Here is an 18555-nt window from a genome sequence, read left to right on the forward strand (position 1 = left end):
ACGGAAGCCAGAGAAGGCAGGGTCTGGCAAGAGGAATTCCAGATCCAAATCTAGAGATAAGAAGACAATTCACTGTTACAAGTGCAAGGAGGCGGGACATATGAAGCAAGACTATCCGAAGTTGAAAAAGAAGACTGATGAGAAGCGTGATGTTTCATCCAAGTCTGTGAACATGGTCGAGGATGACAATTCTGATTGCAGTGAGGGTGATATGCTTTCTATTTCAATGACTTAATTGACGGATGCGTGGATTCTTGATTCTGGATATTCTTATCACATCACGCCAAATAGGGAATGGTTTTCGACATATAGGTCGGCTAATTCTGGTTCTGTTTATTTGAGTGATGATCGATGTTGCAATATTGTTGGTATTGGTGATGTCAGAATTAAGATGTATGATGGCTCTGTTCGGACGTTGAGTGGTGTTTGACATATCCCATATTTGAAGAAGAATTTGATTTCTTTGGGCACTTTGCACAAGAATGGTTTTATCCCTAAGGCTGATGAGGATAGGGAAACCATTGGGATTGTTAAAGGTGCTTTGACTGTGATGAAAGGAAAGATGACTGCAGGAAATATTTATAGATTGTTAGGAAGTACCGTTGCAGGTGGAGTTCATTCTGTTGAATCCTGTGGTGATACTACAAAACTGTGGCATATGCGTCTTGTTCATCTTAGTGAACGTGGTATGATAGAATTACACAAAAGAAATATGTTGCATGGTGTCAAAAGTTGTAAGCTCGATTTTTGCAAGTATTGTGTTCTTGGTAAACAGACTAAAGTCCGTTTCAAGACTGCGAAGCACACAACTCAAGGGATTCTTGATTATGTGCATTCTGATGTATGGGGGCCTCCCACGACATCGTCTTTGGGTGGATCTAGGTATTATGTTACTTTTATTGATGATTTTTCACGAAAAGTTTGAGTGTATTTTTTGAAATAGAAATCTGAAGTTTTTGAGAAGTTCAAGCTGTGGAAAGGAGAGGTAGAAAACCAAACAGGACAAAAAATCAAGTGTTTGCGGTCTGAAAATGGTACGGAGTACACAGATTCACAGTTCTTACACTTCTGTAAGGAGCACGGGATTAAGAGACATTTTACAGTGCGCAAGACACCACAATAGAATGGTGTTGCGGAACGGATGAACAGGTCGTTGAATGAAAGAGCCAGATGTTTGCGGTTGAATGTGGGGCTTCCCAAACACTTCTGGGCCGAGGCTGTTAACATGGCGTGTTAGCTTATCAACAGATCGTCAAGGGCATCATTGGCTGGGAAAGTTGTAGAAGAGGTATGGACTGGTCATGATGTTAGTTTTGATAACTTACGGATTTTTGGTTGTCCTGCTTATGTGCATGTACCTGCTGATGAGAGATCCAAACTTGATGCAAAATTGAATGAGTGCATTTTTCTGGGTTACAAGAAAGGTGTCAAAGGATTCAAGTTCTGGGATCCAGTTGCGAATAAAATTGTGATCAGTAGAGATGTTGTTTTTGATGAACAATCCATGTTGCAACAGAAGAAAGACACAACAGTGGTGGATTTCGAGCAGTTTCCAGTTGAGAAACCAGAAACGTCTCAACTGACTTCTGGTGGTTCCACTACAGATGATTTGTAGGATTATAGTCCCGCCAGAGACAGGGTGAGACGAACAAATATAAAGCCTCCGAGTAGATTGGGTTTCGAAGACTTGGTCTCTTTTGCACTTATTGTTAGCAGTGATGATCCGATTACTTTTCATGATGCTATTACTAGTCAGGAAAACGACAAGTGGATGGCAGCCATGGTTGAGGAGATGGAGCCTTTGAATCACAATCGTACATGGGAGTTGGTTCCCCTTCCTGAGGGTAAAAAGCCGATTGGTTACAAATGGGTGTATAAGAAGAAACCAACAGTAACAGAAAAAGAGGGGGAGAAGTTCAAGGCTCGTTTGGTAGCAAAGGGTTTTTCACAGCAGAAATGAGTTGATTATGATGAAATCTTTTCTCCTATGGTCAGACACACTTCAATCCAAGCAGTACTTGCATTGGTAGCCAGTTGGGATTTGCATTTAGAGCAGATGGATGTTAAAACTGCTTTTTTGCATGGTGATTTAGAGGAGCAGATTTACATGCAGCAACCTGAAGGTTTCACTCAACCTGGAAATGAGCATTTAGTTTGCAGATTGAAGAAATCTTTGTACGGGTTGAAACAGTCTCCGAGACAGTGGTATAAACGGTTTGACTCCTATATGATCAAGATTGGCTACAACCGATGTGAGTATGATTGTTGTGTCTATGTTAAGAGCCTTGATGATGGTTCTTTTATTTTTCTATTACTGTATGTTGATGATATGTTGATTGCTGCGAAGAACATGGATGATGTTATCGGTTTGAAAACTTTATTGAGTCAGGAATTTGATATGAAAGATTTAGGTGCTGCAAAGAAAATTCTTGGAATGGAAATTTGCAGGGACAGAGACTCAAGGAAACTGTGGCTATCTCAACGGGGTTATGTTAAAAAAATGCTAGAAAGGTTTGCGATGAGCAGCGCAAAACCAGTTAGCACTCCATTGGTGAACCACTTTAAGCTCTCATCAGAACAATGCCCTAAGACAGATAAGGAAGCTGAAGATATGGCAAAGGTTTCGTATTCTAATGCTGTTGGTTGCTTGATGTATGCAATGGTATGTACTCGTCCTGATTTATCTCATGTTGTTAGTCAAGTTTGTAAGTACATGTCTAAACCTAGTAAGCAACATTGGGAAGCAGTCAAGTGGATCTTTCGGTACTTAAAGGGTACTGTGGGACATGGAATTATTTTTGGTAGTCAACGAGATAATCCTTTGGTTGTAGGATATGTGGATTCAGACTATGCAGGTGACTTGGATAATAGAAGATCTATGACAGGGTATGTTTTTACTTTTGGTGGAGGACCTATTTGTTGAAAGTCTATTGTTCAATCTGTTGTGGCACTATCTACAACTGAAGCTGAGTACATGGCAGCGGCTGAAGCTGCAAAAGAAGCTTTATGGCTCACTGGTTTAGTGAAGGAGTTGAGTGGTCAGCAAGGTGGAGTTCAGCTGCTCTGCGACAATCAAAGTGCTATTCACTTAGCTAAGAATCAGGTATATTGTGTTAGAACTAAGCACATTGATGTACGTTTTCACAAGATCAGAGAGTTGGTTGCATCTGGAGAGATTTTGTTTCAGAAGGTACACACTGATGAGAATGCCGCTGATATGTTCACCAAGCCAGTTACAACAGACAAGTTCAAGCATTGCTTGGACTTGTTGAATGTTTCAAGTTGTTAAAGAAGTAAGGTAACCCAACCCACATTGAATGTTTCTAAGGGGCAGGATATTCGCCAAGGTGGAGATTTGTAAGGTATGGCTCATAAATATACATTGAATGTATGTATGTATATATGTATGTATGTATGTATGAATGAATGTCTGTATGTATGAGTGAGTGAGTGAGTGAGTGAGTGTGTGTGTGTGTGTGTGTGTGTGTGTGTGTGTGTGTGTGTGTGTGTGTGTGTGTGTGTGTGTGTGTGTGTGTTTGTGTTTGTGTGTGTGTGTGTGTGTGTGTGTGTGTGTGTGTGTGTGGTGTGTGTGTGTGTGTGTGTGTGTGTGTGTGAACGAACGAACGAATGAACGAACGAATGCATGCATATTTCAAGTTTAAAATAATCTTTGAAGCCTTTTGAATTACACTTACCTAAATGTTTCATAATCCTCAAAGGCTTAATCAGACCTTGTTCCATATTCCTTATCTTTGGATGCAAGCAAACCTTAAAGTAAATGTTTATTAAGAACCCAAGTTTGGTTTGGTCCATTCACATAATCACACTTCAAGAAACGATATTTAATCACATATGGATCAAAGTATTTTTGCAAAATACATTAAAGAATCAAACCCAAATTTCACCATATGACAATGCAACTCCTTTCCACATGAAAACCCGACATTTCTGTCGAGAACGTGTAATTATCAGAGGCTTAAACTCTCAAAATGTTTAAATACATTGAAATCCCATGTTTGGAGCAACCAGTCCTAGAGTAACCTTTGATCATTGTGTTCCAAACGATCACTAGAGTGCAATTATTGTCACTGCTTCAACAATTACCCCCAGCAGGGAATCTAATCGGGGCCTTTAATATGGCTGGGTAATATTTTACCTCAAGACCACTGGTGCTTATTGACCGTCAGGGAAATTAAAACTATATAATTTGAATAATTTTGCATTTACATTCCTAAAACTCAAGTTTTCGAATAGTATAACTTATAATCATGTTTATGTGACAGACACTGATATTAAATACAAATAGTTTAAGGGAATGAAAGGTAATAACATATTCAGGGGTGTGGTTAGTATATACGTATAGTTTATGATGAAATTGGAATGTTGAAAATATTTGGAGACCAATTTAGAATTAAAGTCATAGTTTGAGTATGAAATTATAATATTCAAAAGTTTAAGTACTAATTTAAAATGATATTCATAGTTTAAGGATAAAATTGGAATATTTAAAAATTTAGAGACCAATTTAAAATGATAGTCATACTTTGAGGACATGTGTTACAATTAACTAAAAGATTTATGGTAATTTTCTCTTTCGTGTAATTAAGTCAAATGACATCAAATTTAAACGCACTCTTAATTATATTATCAAAATATGTTTATGAAGAGCGTAAAATCTAAATTTAATTATAATTTATTTATAAAATTTTAGGGGTAAAATTTATTTAATTTAGGATCTAAGTTTTTCTAATATGTTTAGAGTAAATACAAGATAATATATGTTCAAATATTTTCAATTATTTGACAATGAACGTTCATATTTCGGTATTTGCGTGCTAGAACTTAGGATCTCAAAGAATAACAGTAAGTCCCTTAATCACTAAGATCACATGATTGATACAGTTTAAGATCTAAGTTGAATGGACTATATTTTAGAATCTAAATCGGAATTAATCGATCTAATTATTGTTTATAAATAAAAATTTAGGACAAATAACACCATTTTTCGTTGAAATATACTTTCTCCCATTTTACTCAAAGTACTTTTAAATTTTCTAATTTACTCATTGAACATTTGAATTGCTCCTATTTAGGGTAAATTACATCATTCTCCACTAAATTATACTTTCTCTCCTATTTTACTCATTATACTTTTAATTTTTCTAATTTACTCACTGAACTTTTCAATTCCTTATGTTTTGATCACTCCAAACTATTTTATTATTATTTTTGTATGACGCAATGTTTTTATTATTATTTAAAATAAAATATGTAAAATATAAAATAAAAAATAGAATGTGGTCATATACTACCGTCGGTCACCGCCGACCGCTGTAGATGGTGGTCGTTCGATCTCAAATTACATGGGTCACTTCGCCTCAACATCGTGAGTTTGAATATGACCTCTATTTTGTTGGAACTTGCTCTAAAGTCCACGAGTTGGAGATCGAAAGTGAGGGAAGCCAAAATGTTTTAATCAAGATTCACGGATTTTGGGACATTTTCAAGTGAAAAACCATCAGATTCGGACTCAGGGGATCGAGGGAAAACAACCCATAAAATTTGGGACCGAACGTCCACCATCTACAGTGGCTGGGGATGGTGTCCAACCACCTCCTGATTTTATTTTATATTTTCAATTATTTGATATTAAATAATAATAATAAAATTTCACGTCACACCAAAATGATAATAAAATAATCCAAAGTCAAAATATGAGCAATTTGAAAGTTTAATGAGTAAATTAAAAAAATTGAAAGTATGATGAGTAAAGTATGAGAGAGAATATAATTAAGTGAAGAATGGTGTAATTTAATCAAAATTTTAATTTTAAAAATAACATTAATTAAACTTCAATCTAATAACCATAGCTATTTTTAAGGGTGACAATAAATGGCTAAGCGCATTTATCTTTTTAGTAATTGAATAACAAACTTCACACACAAACTATAAAAAGACTCAACTTTATTCAACTTCATTCAAGTTATCTTCCAATTCCAGAAATTGTTAAAAAAAAAGAAGCAATAATTTACAGACTAAAACGATGAATCCCATCGCAAATAATGTTGCATTACTTTTATCTTTCTTCATTTGTCTTTCCTTTTTCCCTTCACTAAACGCTGTCCCTGACGTCTCCAAATTCTGCGAAAAGCTCCGCCACAAGGATCTTTGCATCTCCAGCTATCAGGAATCGTACATCGGCCGATACCTCCCCGACACCGCCAGGCCGGAGGTGATCGCGTCCATAATTATCAAAATCGTCGTTAATAACGCCTCAGACGTATCTCGAAACCTCAAGACTACGGTGCTCGAAGGTCCTAAACCGTTGACGCCCGAGGTGAAGGCGAAATACGGAATATGCGACCATGAAGTCGTGTCCGCTATGAAGGAACTTGACAAGCTCCGCACGGCCATGGAAATCAGGAACCGCAATGCGGAGAAATACAACATGAAATCTGCCGTGGCTAACGTCGAGAACTGCGAGAAGGAATTGACGAGTGTGGAAGCGCAATTGCCGGACAAACAGCAGTTCAACGAAGTTCTCATGCTTAAACGGATGTTGGAAAATGTCGAAGATCTTGTTAAAAATCTCGGTTGAAATTAAGAGACGTTATTGAAAAACGAAAATCGATATTATTATTATAAGTAGATGTGTTTAAGGGTCGGGGGAAGATGATCACCTTGTTCAATATTAAATAAATTTGTACTTTGATTCAAAATTAAGTGAAATAAAAGTATTTTTTTTATATAATGAAAGTACTGCATCGTACTCTTTTCGGTTTCATGTCCTTAATGGAGATGTCGGTATTTTCCTCGAGAGCATACCTCGAATTCGGACAAGAACTATGAACCGATGCATTCCGATGGCCCCCTTCGTCGTCGCCGGAGTCTTGAAGTTGCTCAGGTGCTTTCCATACTGCATCAATATGCAGCTTTTAACGTCGCTCCATGCGTGTATTGGCCTTCGATATGAGCATCCGCAACTCCGAAAATTGTGTTTTCTTGTAAGGCAATGCTTGGCCCAATCAACTAAATTATGTTCTCCGGACGGTGTGTTCTGATGCGATGCTTGCTTGCCGGTTAGTGACTCGAGAAGAGGAACCTCGAAACTATACACATCGCTTCCTGCAGTTAGGTGGCCTTCATAAGAACAAAATTTAGTTAAAAAGCACCTGTTGGAATGTACTCGAGAGCTGCATAGTCATAGGTGCCCATGATAAGGGCTGTGCATTTTTGTTTTTGGATAATTAAGATTTTTATTACCCAAAAATAGCAGATAACTGCTACAAAACCAATACAATCAAGAGAACTAAAGAAGGGGAACCTATTAACAACAAAAATTATACTATACCCCAGTGATTATAAAGAGAAAAGTTAGTACTTTCTAACCTATTAACATTCCTATTACTAAGTTGAGTTCCTACAATCTACTTGATTGAGTCCAGAATCTCATCCTCGGATCTGTAGGTTCCTCTAAAAAGTCTTTGGTTCCTTTCTTCCCATATGGTATAGTTGAGAGTATACCAAGAAAGTTTCAGGATATTAGTAAGCAGAGATTTCCCTTTCCATGTGTTATATGCCCAAACTAGCAAATTTGTCCAAGTGAAAGGAGGTTTGTGTATACATGTGAACTGAAGAATTGAGTTCCAGATTGAAGTTGTCATCTTACATTCGGCAAATAGGTGATCTCTGGATTCCCGTGCTTCAGAACAGAGAATGCACTGATCATTTGTATCAATACCAAATCTTTGCAGCTATCATTGGTAGGAAGACGATCCAAGATTACCATCCAAGAAATCAAGTTGTGCTTGGGAATGTGAAATGAATACCAAATCAGATTATGCCAGGGGACTTTACTGCTTTTCTGTCGAACCTCTTCCCAAATCTGCTTGGTGGTTGTTGCTTCAGAAGCAAGAAGAGGTCGAGCAATAATTTGAAGTTTCATGATTTTCCCTTAGGAGCCAGCTAGAATTAAGAGGTTCTTCCATGAGCCAGAAATCATGATTCTTGATTAAATAGCTGTGAATCCAAGCAACCCATAGCGAACTCCCCTGCAAGTAATCTCCTAATGAGAAGTAACATGCATGCTTTGTTCCAAGACTTGATGTCCTTGAGACCAAGTCCACCTTCAGACTTTGGATTGCAAATTCTGTCCCAGTTTATTCCTGCTCCTGCAACTGGAATGTCAGAACCTTTCCAGAAGTATCTCGAACAAATTTGTTCAATCTTGTTGATAATGGATTGAGGAAAAATAAGTTGCCTACACCAGTAGTTGGCAACACTAAAAAGAACTGTTTTAATAAGCTCCAATCTGCCAGCATAACTCAGCTTCATCCTGAACTATTGATGAAGTCTAAACTTGACCTTGTCAATGAGAGGCTGACAGTCTTTAACAGTAAGTTTCCTTATGACCAGAGGTATCCCCAAGTATCTAACAGGTAATGTTCCATGCTTAAAACTAGAAGAATTAATAATATTATTAAGGGATTGAACAGAAATACCGACAGTAAAGATCTCACATTTAGAAATATTAAGTTTGAGACCAGAAATTTCATAGAAGTAATCAAGAACAATAGTGACTCCCATGACAGATTCCATGTTACCTTTGCAGAAAATTAGTAAATCATCAGCAAGAGTTAAGTAAGACAAATTTTCTTGCATTTAGGATGGAAGTTGAAGATCCCTTTTGCAGCAGCATTATTGAGTAATTTGGATAAGAAATTCATAACCATAACAAACAATATTGGAGAAAGTGGGTCTCCTTGTCTAAGACCCTTAGCGCCCTTAAAAACCCCAATCAAGCTTCCATTAAAGGCTATGGAGTAATTTACAGCAGAGTAACAAGCCACAATCCACTCTATGAAAATATTTGGAATTTTAAGAGCCTTAAGAATTGATGGAATGAAGCCCCAGTGAATTGAGTCAAAATCTTTTTGAAAGTCAATTTTCAGGGCACACATGGGTGAGATTGTTTTCCTCCCATATCCTTTCACAATTTCTTGGGCAAGAAGAGTATTGTCAATAATACTCATTCCTTTGACAAAAGCAGATTGATTAGAGGAAATAATCCTTGGCAGCAGGTGAGTCATCCTTTTAACAATGACCTTTGTAATGGCCTTATAGATAACAGAGCAACAAGAAATTGGGCGAAAATCTGAAACTTTGTTGGGATTCAGGATTTTAGGGACCAAGGCAATAGTAGTAGCATTAAATGCTGGATAAATGTAAGACTCCTGGAAGAAATTTTTTTTGCTTCTATCACTTCATCTCCTACCACAATCCAAGCTTTTATTTTGAAGAAAAGTGAGGTGAAACCATCAGGGCCTGGAGCCTTATCGTTTCCTTGACTAAAAATAGCCTCTTTGATCTCTTCAAGAGTGACTTCCTTAGTGAGGCCATCATAGTCTTCAGGGAAGGGAATAGGTAGCAAGAGGTCTTTAAGAAGACTAGTAGAGCATTCTTTAACATTAGGATCATAAGAGCCTAATAGTTTTTTTTAAAGAAATTAACAACTTCCAAGGACATATCATCAAAAGACTCTAGCCTTCTTCTCTGCTTATCTACAATCACCCTGATGGTGTCTTTTTTCCTCTTTGTTGCAATGACAGAGTGAAAAAATCTGGTACATCTGTCTCCCTCTTTTAGCAAGTGAAATTTTGCTTTTTGTTTTAGAAGCATTGCCTCGGCTTCCTCTAAGGATTTGAGATCACTTTGCAGTTCCAACTCCTTATCAATGGGCTCAACACCTCTTAAGGTAAGGACTTGTTGTTTCTCAATTTCTTCTCTCTTTTGTCTGACCTGAGTTGAGATATCCCTAAAAAAGCCTTTGTTGAGGTTTTGGAGACTAACTTTAAGACGTTTAAGCTTGAGAAAAATTTTCTTCATAGGATTTCCTTGGATAGGCATAGACCAAGACTGGCTAACAATATTGAGGAAGTTTTGATGGAAAGCCCAACAATTAAAGAATTTAAAAGGCTTGGGTCTATTTGTTTGAACCTCTTTGTGAAGAGACACCAAAGCCATACAGTGGTCAGAGGAGCCAGGAGCCAAGAATTCCACAAATGAGTGAGGAAAAGATTCAGACCACAGAGGGTTGATGAGAACTCTAACAAGTTTACGAGCAAGAAAATTATCATTTTGCTTGTTACTCCATGAGTAAGTAGGACCAAAAAATGGATGGTCTTGGAGTTGAAGGTCATGGGTGACTTCTTGGAATTCAATCATATCAGGGGAGGTGACCATTCATAATTGCTCATGAGCCGAAGTTTCATGTGGATGTAGGATAACATTAAAGTCCCATCCCAAGATCCAAGGAAGATTACTAAAATTTGATTCAATGCTTCGGAGATCTTACCAAAGATTTCTTCTTGTAATTCCATCATTGCAACCATAAATTGCAGTAATTAAGAAGGGATTGTTTTTGAAATGGCTTTTGATAGTTATACTCTGAGCAGAGACATGGCATAAATAAGTATTTAAGTCTTTTCTCCACAATAACCATATCCTGGTATTCGCTGCAAAGTCATAATTGGAATAAATATTCCAATTCTCAAAGGTAGAAGCTAATATGTTAATAGATTTGTCTAACTTAAAGCAGGTTTCCAGTAAGCAAAGGATATCAACTTTATTAAGGACTGCCCTTCTAAGGACCTTGCCTTGTTTTAGAGGATTGTTCATTCCTTTAACATTCCAAAAAGAGATAATCATTAAGCTTGGGATGAAGGAATTGGTTCCCCTCCTTTACTACCAACAATAAAACTTTTAGACTTTTCAAGATTAGACTTATTTTTTGTTTTGAGTTCTTTGATCAGTACTGCTACACCAGAGGCTGCTGCTCTTGGTTTTTTACCATGATTTTCAGAAATAGGTTGAGCCTCTTCAATCGAGTTTAGAATCTCAAACCTATTACTAGAGCCTGCTAGAGCTTTGTTGGGTTTATCCTTTGGAGGCCTTCCTCTACCTCTTTTAGTAGGTGAAGAAGATGAGGATTTTAATCTATCAGCAGGGCTTTGATGAACTGGATTGATGGGATCATTAGCAGCTTGAAGGTCAGAATCAGCTTCTAGACAGGGAGTGGAAGGAGAAGGAGTTTCAAGGGTATGAAGAACATCCAAAGAAGTAGAGAAATTAGCAGAGGATCGAAATACAAAAACTGGTTGATCACTTGCTTGACATTCCTTAAGGTTAATATCCACAAAATAGTTAGAATCTATTGGCTTTGAGGCCACCAAGTCTTCATTGTCTTCTGGTTTTTGTAATTGAGAGGGAGAAGTAGCTAAGGGATCCTTTTTCCTCCAAACTTGGGTAGAAGTGTGAGAGATTAAAGAGTTAGCCTTACAACCTTTAGCATTATGACCGAAAGAATTACATGATTTGTAACAAGGTGGAAGCCAAGGTACTTCGACAGATATGGAAGTTGTTTGTCCATTGTTAAGAATAACATTAACATGTTTAAGAATCACATCTGAAACCCTAATTTCAACACAGACCTTAGCAAATTCTAGTCTAGACTTAGAAGTTGTAATAGAGTCCATAGAGAGAGGCAAACATATGGCACTTGCAATGTAGCTTAGGCCTTCGTTCGAGAATAGTTCAAGTGGAACATTATACAAGTGAACCCAAATTGGAATTCTAGATAAGTCAAAATGCAATTTTTTCATGTTAGGATCCCGCTTTCTAAGGATTAAAGGTTTGTTAAATATATGCCAAGGGTCGTTTTCCAATACCCAGTCACGAGCAGAATCAGAATCGAAGGAAAACATGTAAAGATTAGGTCCATAATAACTAACCTGAACTTTAGCACCTTGCAAGGGTTTTTTTCACAAGCTTTCGATAATCTTCCGTAATGATGAGAAGTTCATAGCTGCCCCGAGCACTTGCCCAACGAGAGAGATTTTTCACTCAGCAATTCCTGCTTCAAATACTTCAGGCGGTGGATGAATAGTTGGGATCCCATCTTTCTCATTTGGGGGAAAATAATGTAGTTGTTGACCGGCTGAGCAGGAGAAAAAATTGCGCCAGTCCATCAAAAAACCGGGTGATATGAAAGACTTGAAGAACATAAGAAGAATGGAAAGAAAGTCGGTGAAGAATCCGAAAGATCGCCGGCGAAATGGTAAGGTTTTCAGATTCCATTAGACCCACTAATGTGCACCCAGAGAAACCCACAAATGTGTGCCATTTACACTCATTCTTGTCTAAACTTAAATGACTTTTTTTCTGTGCATTTTGAATATGATCTAATCCAAAACAAAATCGAATATCCAAAATTTTAAATTGACAATATAGGGATCCATATCTAATTCATAAGAACGAGATATCCGATCTTTTAAACCCTCTTAGTTTAGCATTTTGACAGCAACATCAAATTGTTTAATAAAATAAAGTGGTATCGTTTCACATTCAAGGATGTTAAAGTTCATTATTTTCATCATATTTGGTCGTCGGAGTTGGGCTGATACGGATATGCCTTCCACATTCAAACCTATATAAGATCTCCATATTTGTGGAGAATAATATCACCAATTTGTTTTACAATGTATTCTAATTGAAAATTTTAATTTGTCTCCAGCTTTGAAATTTGAATAATCCAATTTTATTAATTGAAATATACATTTGGCCCCTCTGATTATACTCAAAAGTCACTTTTAATTATGGATCAAATGAGTTCTTATTTGAAAACTCACAATTAATTAAACCTCTCTAATTAGAATCATCATTGATCGAAGTAGTTAAGTTTGCTGAGTCGACATCATCTTACTAACTGAATTTTTTTGTTTTGTTTTGGAATCCATTAAAATTTTTGGGGAAAATAATCTCAATATATTGAGGAAGTTTTGATGGAGAGTCCAGCAATTAAAGAATTTAAAAGGCTTGGGTATATTTGTTTGAACCTCTTTGTGAAGAGACACCAAAGCCATACAGTGGTCAGATGAGCCAGGAGCCAAGAATTCCACAAATGAGTGAAGAAAAGATTCAGAACACAGAGGGTTGATGAGAACTCTATCAAGTTTACGAGCAAGAAAATTATCATTTTGCTTGTTACTCCATGAGTAAGTAGGACCAAAAAATGGATGGTCTTGGAGTTGAAGGTCATGGTGACTTCTTGGAATTCAATCATATCAGGGGAGGTGACCATTCTTAATTGCTCATGACCAGAAGTTTTATGTGGATGTAGGATGACATTAAAGTCCCCTCCCAATATCCAAGGAAGATTACTAAAATTTGATTCAATGCTTCGGAGATCTTACCAAAGATTTCTTCTTGTAATTTCATCATTGCAACCATAAATTGCAGTAATTAAGAAGGTATTGTTTTTGAAATGGCTTTTGATAGTGATACTCTGAGCAGAGACATAGCATAAAGAAGTATTTAAGTCTTTTCTCCACACTAACCATATCTTGCCATTCGCTGCAAAGTCATAATGGGAATAAATATTCCAATGCTCAAAGGTAGAATCTAATATGTCAACAGATTTGTATAACTTAACGCGGGTTTCCAGCAAGCAAATGATATCAACTTTATTAAGGACTACCCTTCTAAGGACCTTGCCTTGTTTGAGAGGATTATTCAATCCTCTAAAATTCCAAAAAGAGATAATCATTAAGCTTGGGATAACGGAATTGGTTCCCCTCCTTTACTACCAACAATAGAACTTTTAGACTTTCCAAGATTTGACTTCTTTTATGTTTTGAGTTCTTTGATCAGTATTGCTACACCAGAGGCTGCTGCTCTTGGTTTTTTACCATGATTTTCAAAAATAGGTTGAGCCTCTTCAATCGAGTTTAGAATCTCAAACCTATTACTAGAGCCTGCTAGAGCTTTGTTGGGTTTATCCTTTGAAGGCCTTCCTCTACCTCTTTTAGTAGGTGAAGAAGATGAGGCTTTTAATCTATCAGCAGGGCTTTGATGAACTGGATTGATGGGATCATTAGCAGCTTGAAGGTCAGGATCAGCTTCTAGACAGGGAGTGGAAGGAGAATGAGTTCCAAGGGTATGGAGAACATCCAGAGAAGTAGAGAAATTATCAGAGGATCGAAATACAGAAAATGGTTGATCACTTGCTTGACATTCCTTAAGATTAATATCCACTAAACAGTTAGAATCCGTTGGCTTTGAGTCCACCAAATCTTCATTGTCTTCTGCTTTTTGTAATTGAGAGGGAGAAGTAGTGTTGAAAACATTTTTGTGTTTCGATATAACAAATTAGTTTAAATGAATTTTAAGATTTTACAAAAGATTTTCTAAGTATATTCGATTCAATTAATCGAATATCAAATTATCACTCCAAGTCTTTTAAGATCAATTTCAAACCTTACTAAATGTGTAAAATTGTGTTTTATACTTAATATATTTTTTGAAACAATTTTCACAAAGTATTTTGAACCAAAATCAAGCCTAAAATCAATTTTTTTAGAGTGATGCACCGATGCACCAATCCATGCATCGATGCACCATGAATTAAATTGAACATCGAATGCATTTCATGCATCGATGCACTTACCATGCACCGATGTACTGAGGATTTTATGAAAACATCGAATTCATTTGATGCATCGATGCACCAGCCATTCATAGATGCACTCTGACTATTTTGAAACATCGAATGCAATTGATGCATCGATGCACCCTTAGTGCACCGATGCACTAAGGGTCTAACGGTCAAAATATTTGAATTTTACACTGATGCACCGATGCACCATGGGTATGCATCGATGCACAGACGCTCCCAACTGTTTTAATTAATTATTTTCACACTTAAACGACTCTATTGACTCCACTAATCATCCCCAACGTTCAGAAGTGATTCAAGGTGTATTTAAACAAGCTTAGAAGCCATTGATCAAAAACAAGAAACAACAAGCAACTAGAATCAAGAGAGAATCAAGAGAGAATCAAAGAGAAATCATCAAACCTCAAGTTTGAGCACTTCAAGCCTATTTTTCATTAAATATTCATTTTTTCTTTCAAGAACACTTATTGTGCTCAATTGTATTCATTATTGAGTGTTCTTTCTTTATTCTAGAATTGTGCAAACATATTTTCCTTGTGAGGTTTTTCTTGTAAGTTTGCAAATTTGTAATCTTCTCTTTGAGAAAAGAGTGTTCTCAAGAATTGGGGTATATTCTTGTGGGAGTTGTAAGGTTATCTCTTTGGCCTCAAAAGAAAGAACAAATTAGTGAATTTGTTGGAAAATCCTTAGTGTGGATAGCTAAGGTAGTGGACGTAGACTTTGGTTGATAAAGTCGAACCACTTTAAATCGTTGTGCAATTACTTTCAATTTTCTGCAAAAGCTTCCACCAAAATCTTAATTGCCAATTCACCCCCTCTTGGCCGATTCCATAGATCGATTAACTCAATAATTGGTATCATAGACTAACTCATTAGAAGGTTTAACCACCTTGAGACGATCCTAGAAAAAGCTCTACCAATTCCCGACACAACCGAGAAGATGGCTTCCACCTCCGGCTCGTTCCAAATGGAAGACTCCCTACCAAACGACAAGCCTCCATACTTCAATGGAGCCAACTATCATCATTGGAATAAATTAATGAAGGTATTCATCTAATCCAATGATCTTGATGCATGGGAGATGATCGAGAACGGCTACTCTTCTCCAAAGAAGAATGAGAAGTGGAGTGACAAAGAACGGAAGAAAGCTCAACTTAATGCCAAGACAATGCACATGATATTGTGTGCATTTGGTCCTGAAATCTATGAAGGAGTTTCTTCGTGTTCAAGTGCCAAGAAGCTTTGGAATAAGCTTGAGGAAATCCATGGAAACAAGAAAGAAAAACCAATAAAGGTGGTGTCTCTAATGGCTCGTGAAGAGCCCAAGGTATCTTCTAACTCAAATGAATCTAATTCATATACGTTTGATGAGTTACAAGATGCTTTTAATAGGTTATATTCGATGTTTGAGACCATGAACTCCAAATTTAAGAAAATGATTTCAAAATTTAAAATCGAAAACGATTTTCTTTTGAAAACAAAAATAGATTTTGAAAGCCAAAATGAAATTTTGAAAAAGGATTTAGAACTTTCAAAAATAAAAATTGAAAGTTTGGAAAAAGAAAATTTTGATTTAAAAGTTAAGCTTGAATGCTTAACAAAAGAAAAAGAAATCATTTTAAATATTTCATTTAGTTCAATAATGACAATATGCTCATATTGTCATTATCATCGTCACAAGGAACATACTTGTCCTTTGAAGAAAGGAAAACGTTTTAAAATTAGACAAGTATGGATTCCGAAAGGAACAAGAGGCATTGAAACTAACGTTGAAGGATCCAAATTAATTTGGATACCAAAATCGAAATAAATGTCTCTTGTAGGTGTGTGAGAGCAATGGTGATGAAAGTGATGATATTCAAGATGCTCTAGCTACACATGAAAAAGGAATGGGTAACCTCTAAGCTTAATGATTTAATATTGGTTGCTCATTTGATTTTAAGCATGCATGAGTTGTGATATTAAATGATTATGTTTTGTTTCAATCTCATGTATATTGAAAAGAATTGGTATAATGAACAATTTTAAAGTTTTAATAATTTTTCAAAATTTTTAGTTCATCATAATAAAATTTTGGTCAAAATTGGTTTTAATGCAAATGATATCTCTCTAATAATTGATATCAAATTTTTTTAAAAACTTTGATTTTACAAATTTTAAATTTTTGACCTAAATTTGAATGTTTATGCATGTGGTTTAAATGAAAATGATATCTCTCTAACAATTGATATCAAAATTTTCAAAATGCATAACATTTTTGGAAAACTTTATGCATATGCACTTAATTTTAACATAGGGTATTGATATCAAATTCCAACAATTAGTATCAGAGCCTTACTCATTTGAATGTTTAATCACCTCTTGAGTCGATTCGGGAAGAGTTACATCGAATATCAAGTCATCAATGGCCTCCGTTTCAAACTTTGACTCCAGTCTCGATTCGATGCCCATCAACAAGCCTCCTTTCTTCAATGGGGCTAACTATGCCTATTGGAAAAATAGGATGATGTACTTCATTCAAGCAAGTGACATGGGAGCATGGAATGTCGTAGAAGAAGGATACATCAAGCCTCTCACTCATCCAAGTTTGTGGAGTGAATGAGAGACAAGAATGTTCCAGCTCAACTCCAAAGCCATCAATATCATATTTTGTGCTCTTGGACCAGATGAATAAGAAAAAGTTTCATCTTTTACAACCGCTAAAGAAATATGGCATAAACTTCAAGTCACTCATGAAGGTACTGATGAGGTAAAGAAATCTAAAATTAGTATTCTAACGCATAGATATGAAAATTTCAGGATGAAACCAAATGAAGATATCAAAGCTATGACGGATAGATTTTCAACGATTGTCAATGGTCTTAAATTATTTGGTGAGATCATTTCAAATGAAAAGCTTGTAAGGAAGTTAGTCTACTCCCTTCCAAAATCATGACAATCAAAGAATACGGCAATCATCGAGTCTAAGGACCTAACGTCCTTAACTCTTGAAGAACTAATCGGTTCCCTTCTCACTCATGAAATGATGCTTGAAGATGAAGTGGACCTTGATAAGATTAACGAGACACCAAAGGAGAAGGAAAAGAAGAAAAACATTGGAGTTGCTCTCAAATCCACAAAAGATGAAAGTGATTCAAATGACGATAATGATGACGAGGAAATGGCATTATTTGCAAAACGATTCAGAAAATTGATGATGCCCAAGCGAGGAAGAAAATTCAAACGTCATGAAGGCTTCAAAACTGAATCAAATGAGAAAGACCCGATCATTTGCTATGAATACAAAAAGCCTGGGCATGTCAAATATGATTGCCCATAATTGAAGAAAAATGGTCAATCCAAAAAGAAGAACAAGGTTCATGTAGCTACATGGAGCGATGAAGAAGGTTCCGATGAAGAGGAACAAGAAGTTACAAACTTGTGATTGATGGCTATCGGGGAAGATTCTAAGGTAACCTCTAACTCATTCGATGTGGATGAATTATCTTATGATGAGTTATTAGAGGATTATAATGGATTTGCTTCGGATTATAAAACTCTATTTTCAAAATAAAAAAATGATATTTCAAATTTCAGAAACGAAAATAGTCTTATATCCAAGACCAACAATGAGCTTGAAAGTAAGATCAAAGAATTGCAAATGAAAATTAATAATTTTGAAAAGAAAAATACTGATTTGCATAACTTACTTTCAAAAGTTCATGATGATCATCAAAAGAAGATTGATGATCTTAAAACTTCTTTTAATAAGGTTGGAACAAAAAGTTTTGAAAAAGGTGAGAATTCAAAATCCAACTTTGTTAAGAAAAGTTTTAGAAGCTACAATCATAGAAGTCCTCAACGAACCTTGAATGGTAAAATTGTTAGGAGTATATGGGTTCTTAAAGAATTCATTACTACTAAAAATAAAAATGTCCTTAATAAATGGATACCAAAGGGGACAAGGATTTTAGAAACTAATGAATATGGACCCAAAAGAATTTGGGTACCAAAAATTAGAAATTAATCTATGTTTGTAGGAAAAGGAGCATTGCTACAAGGCA

At 36.1% G+C, this 18555-nt stretch overlaps 2 protein-coding genes across 2 annotated transcripts; both read right to left on the bottom strand.

The window, feature by feature from the left end:
* Positions 1–7998: 7998 nt before the first annotated feature.
* LOC120115512 lies at positions 7999–8598 on the bottom strand. The gene is made up of 2 exons (XM_039136207.1): positions 8360–8598; positions 7999–8260 (listed from the first exon to the last, which is right to left on the bottom strand). Exons 1-2 carry the CDS (start codon positions 8596–8598, stop codon positions 7999–8001), a joined length of 501 nt encoding a protein of 166 aa, XP_038992138.1.
* A 38-nt stretch (positions 8599–8636) lies between these two features.
* Positions 8637–10242, bottom strand: LOC120115513. The gene is made up of 3 exons (XM_039136208.1): positions 9627–10242; positions 9316–9483; positions 8637–9214 (listed from the first exon to the last, which is right to left on the bottom strand). Exons 1-3 carry the CDS (start codon positions 10240–10242, stop codon positions 8637–8639), a joined length of 1362 nt encoding a protein of 453 aa, XP_038992139.1.
* Between the last annotated feature and the right edge of the window lie 8313 nt (positions 10243–18555).

The sequence above is a fragment of the Hibiscus syriacus genome, unplaced genomic scaffold, assembly GCF_006381635.1.
Source record: "Hibiscus syriacus cultivar Baekdansim isolate YM2019G1 unplaced genomic scaffold, ASM638163v2 tig00110264_pilon, whole genome shotgun sequence".
In the NCBI taxonomy this organism is placed as follows: Eukaryota; Viridiplantae; Streptophyta; class Magnoliopsida; order Malvales; family Malvaceae; genus Hibiscus; species Hibiscus syriacus.

What these genes read in the sequence shown, in the direction of transcription:
- LOC120115512 (XM_039136207.1), bottom strand. Translation starts at nt 8,598, where the DNA reads ATGGAATCTGTCATGGGAGTCACTATTGTTCTTGATTACTTCTATGAA. An exon ending in CCTCTCATTGACAAGGTCAA is followed by an intron (nt 8,261 to 8,359) that starts GTTTAGACTTCA and finishes CTACTGGTGTAG; the next exon opens with GCAACTTATTTTTCCTCAAT.
- LOC120115513 (XM_039136208.1), bottom strand. Translation starts at nt 10,242, where the DNA reads ATGGTCACCTCCCCTGATATGATTGAATTCCAAGAAGTCACCCATGAC. An exon ending in GCTAAAAGAGGGAGACAGAT is followed by an intron (nt 9,484 to 9,626) that starts GTACCAGATTTT and finishes AAAAACTATTAG; the next exon opens with GCTCTTATGATCCTAATGTT. An exon ending in TAAGGCTCCAGGCCCTGATG is followed by an intron (nt 9,215 to 9,315) that starts GTTTCACCTCAC and finishes ACATTTATCCAG; the next exon opens with CATTTAATGCTACTACTATT.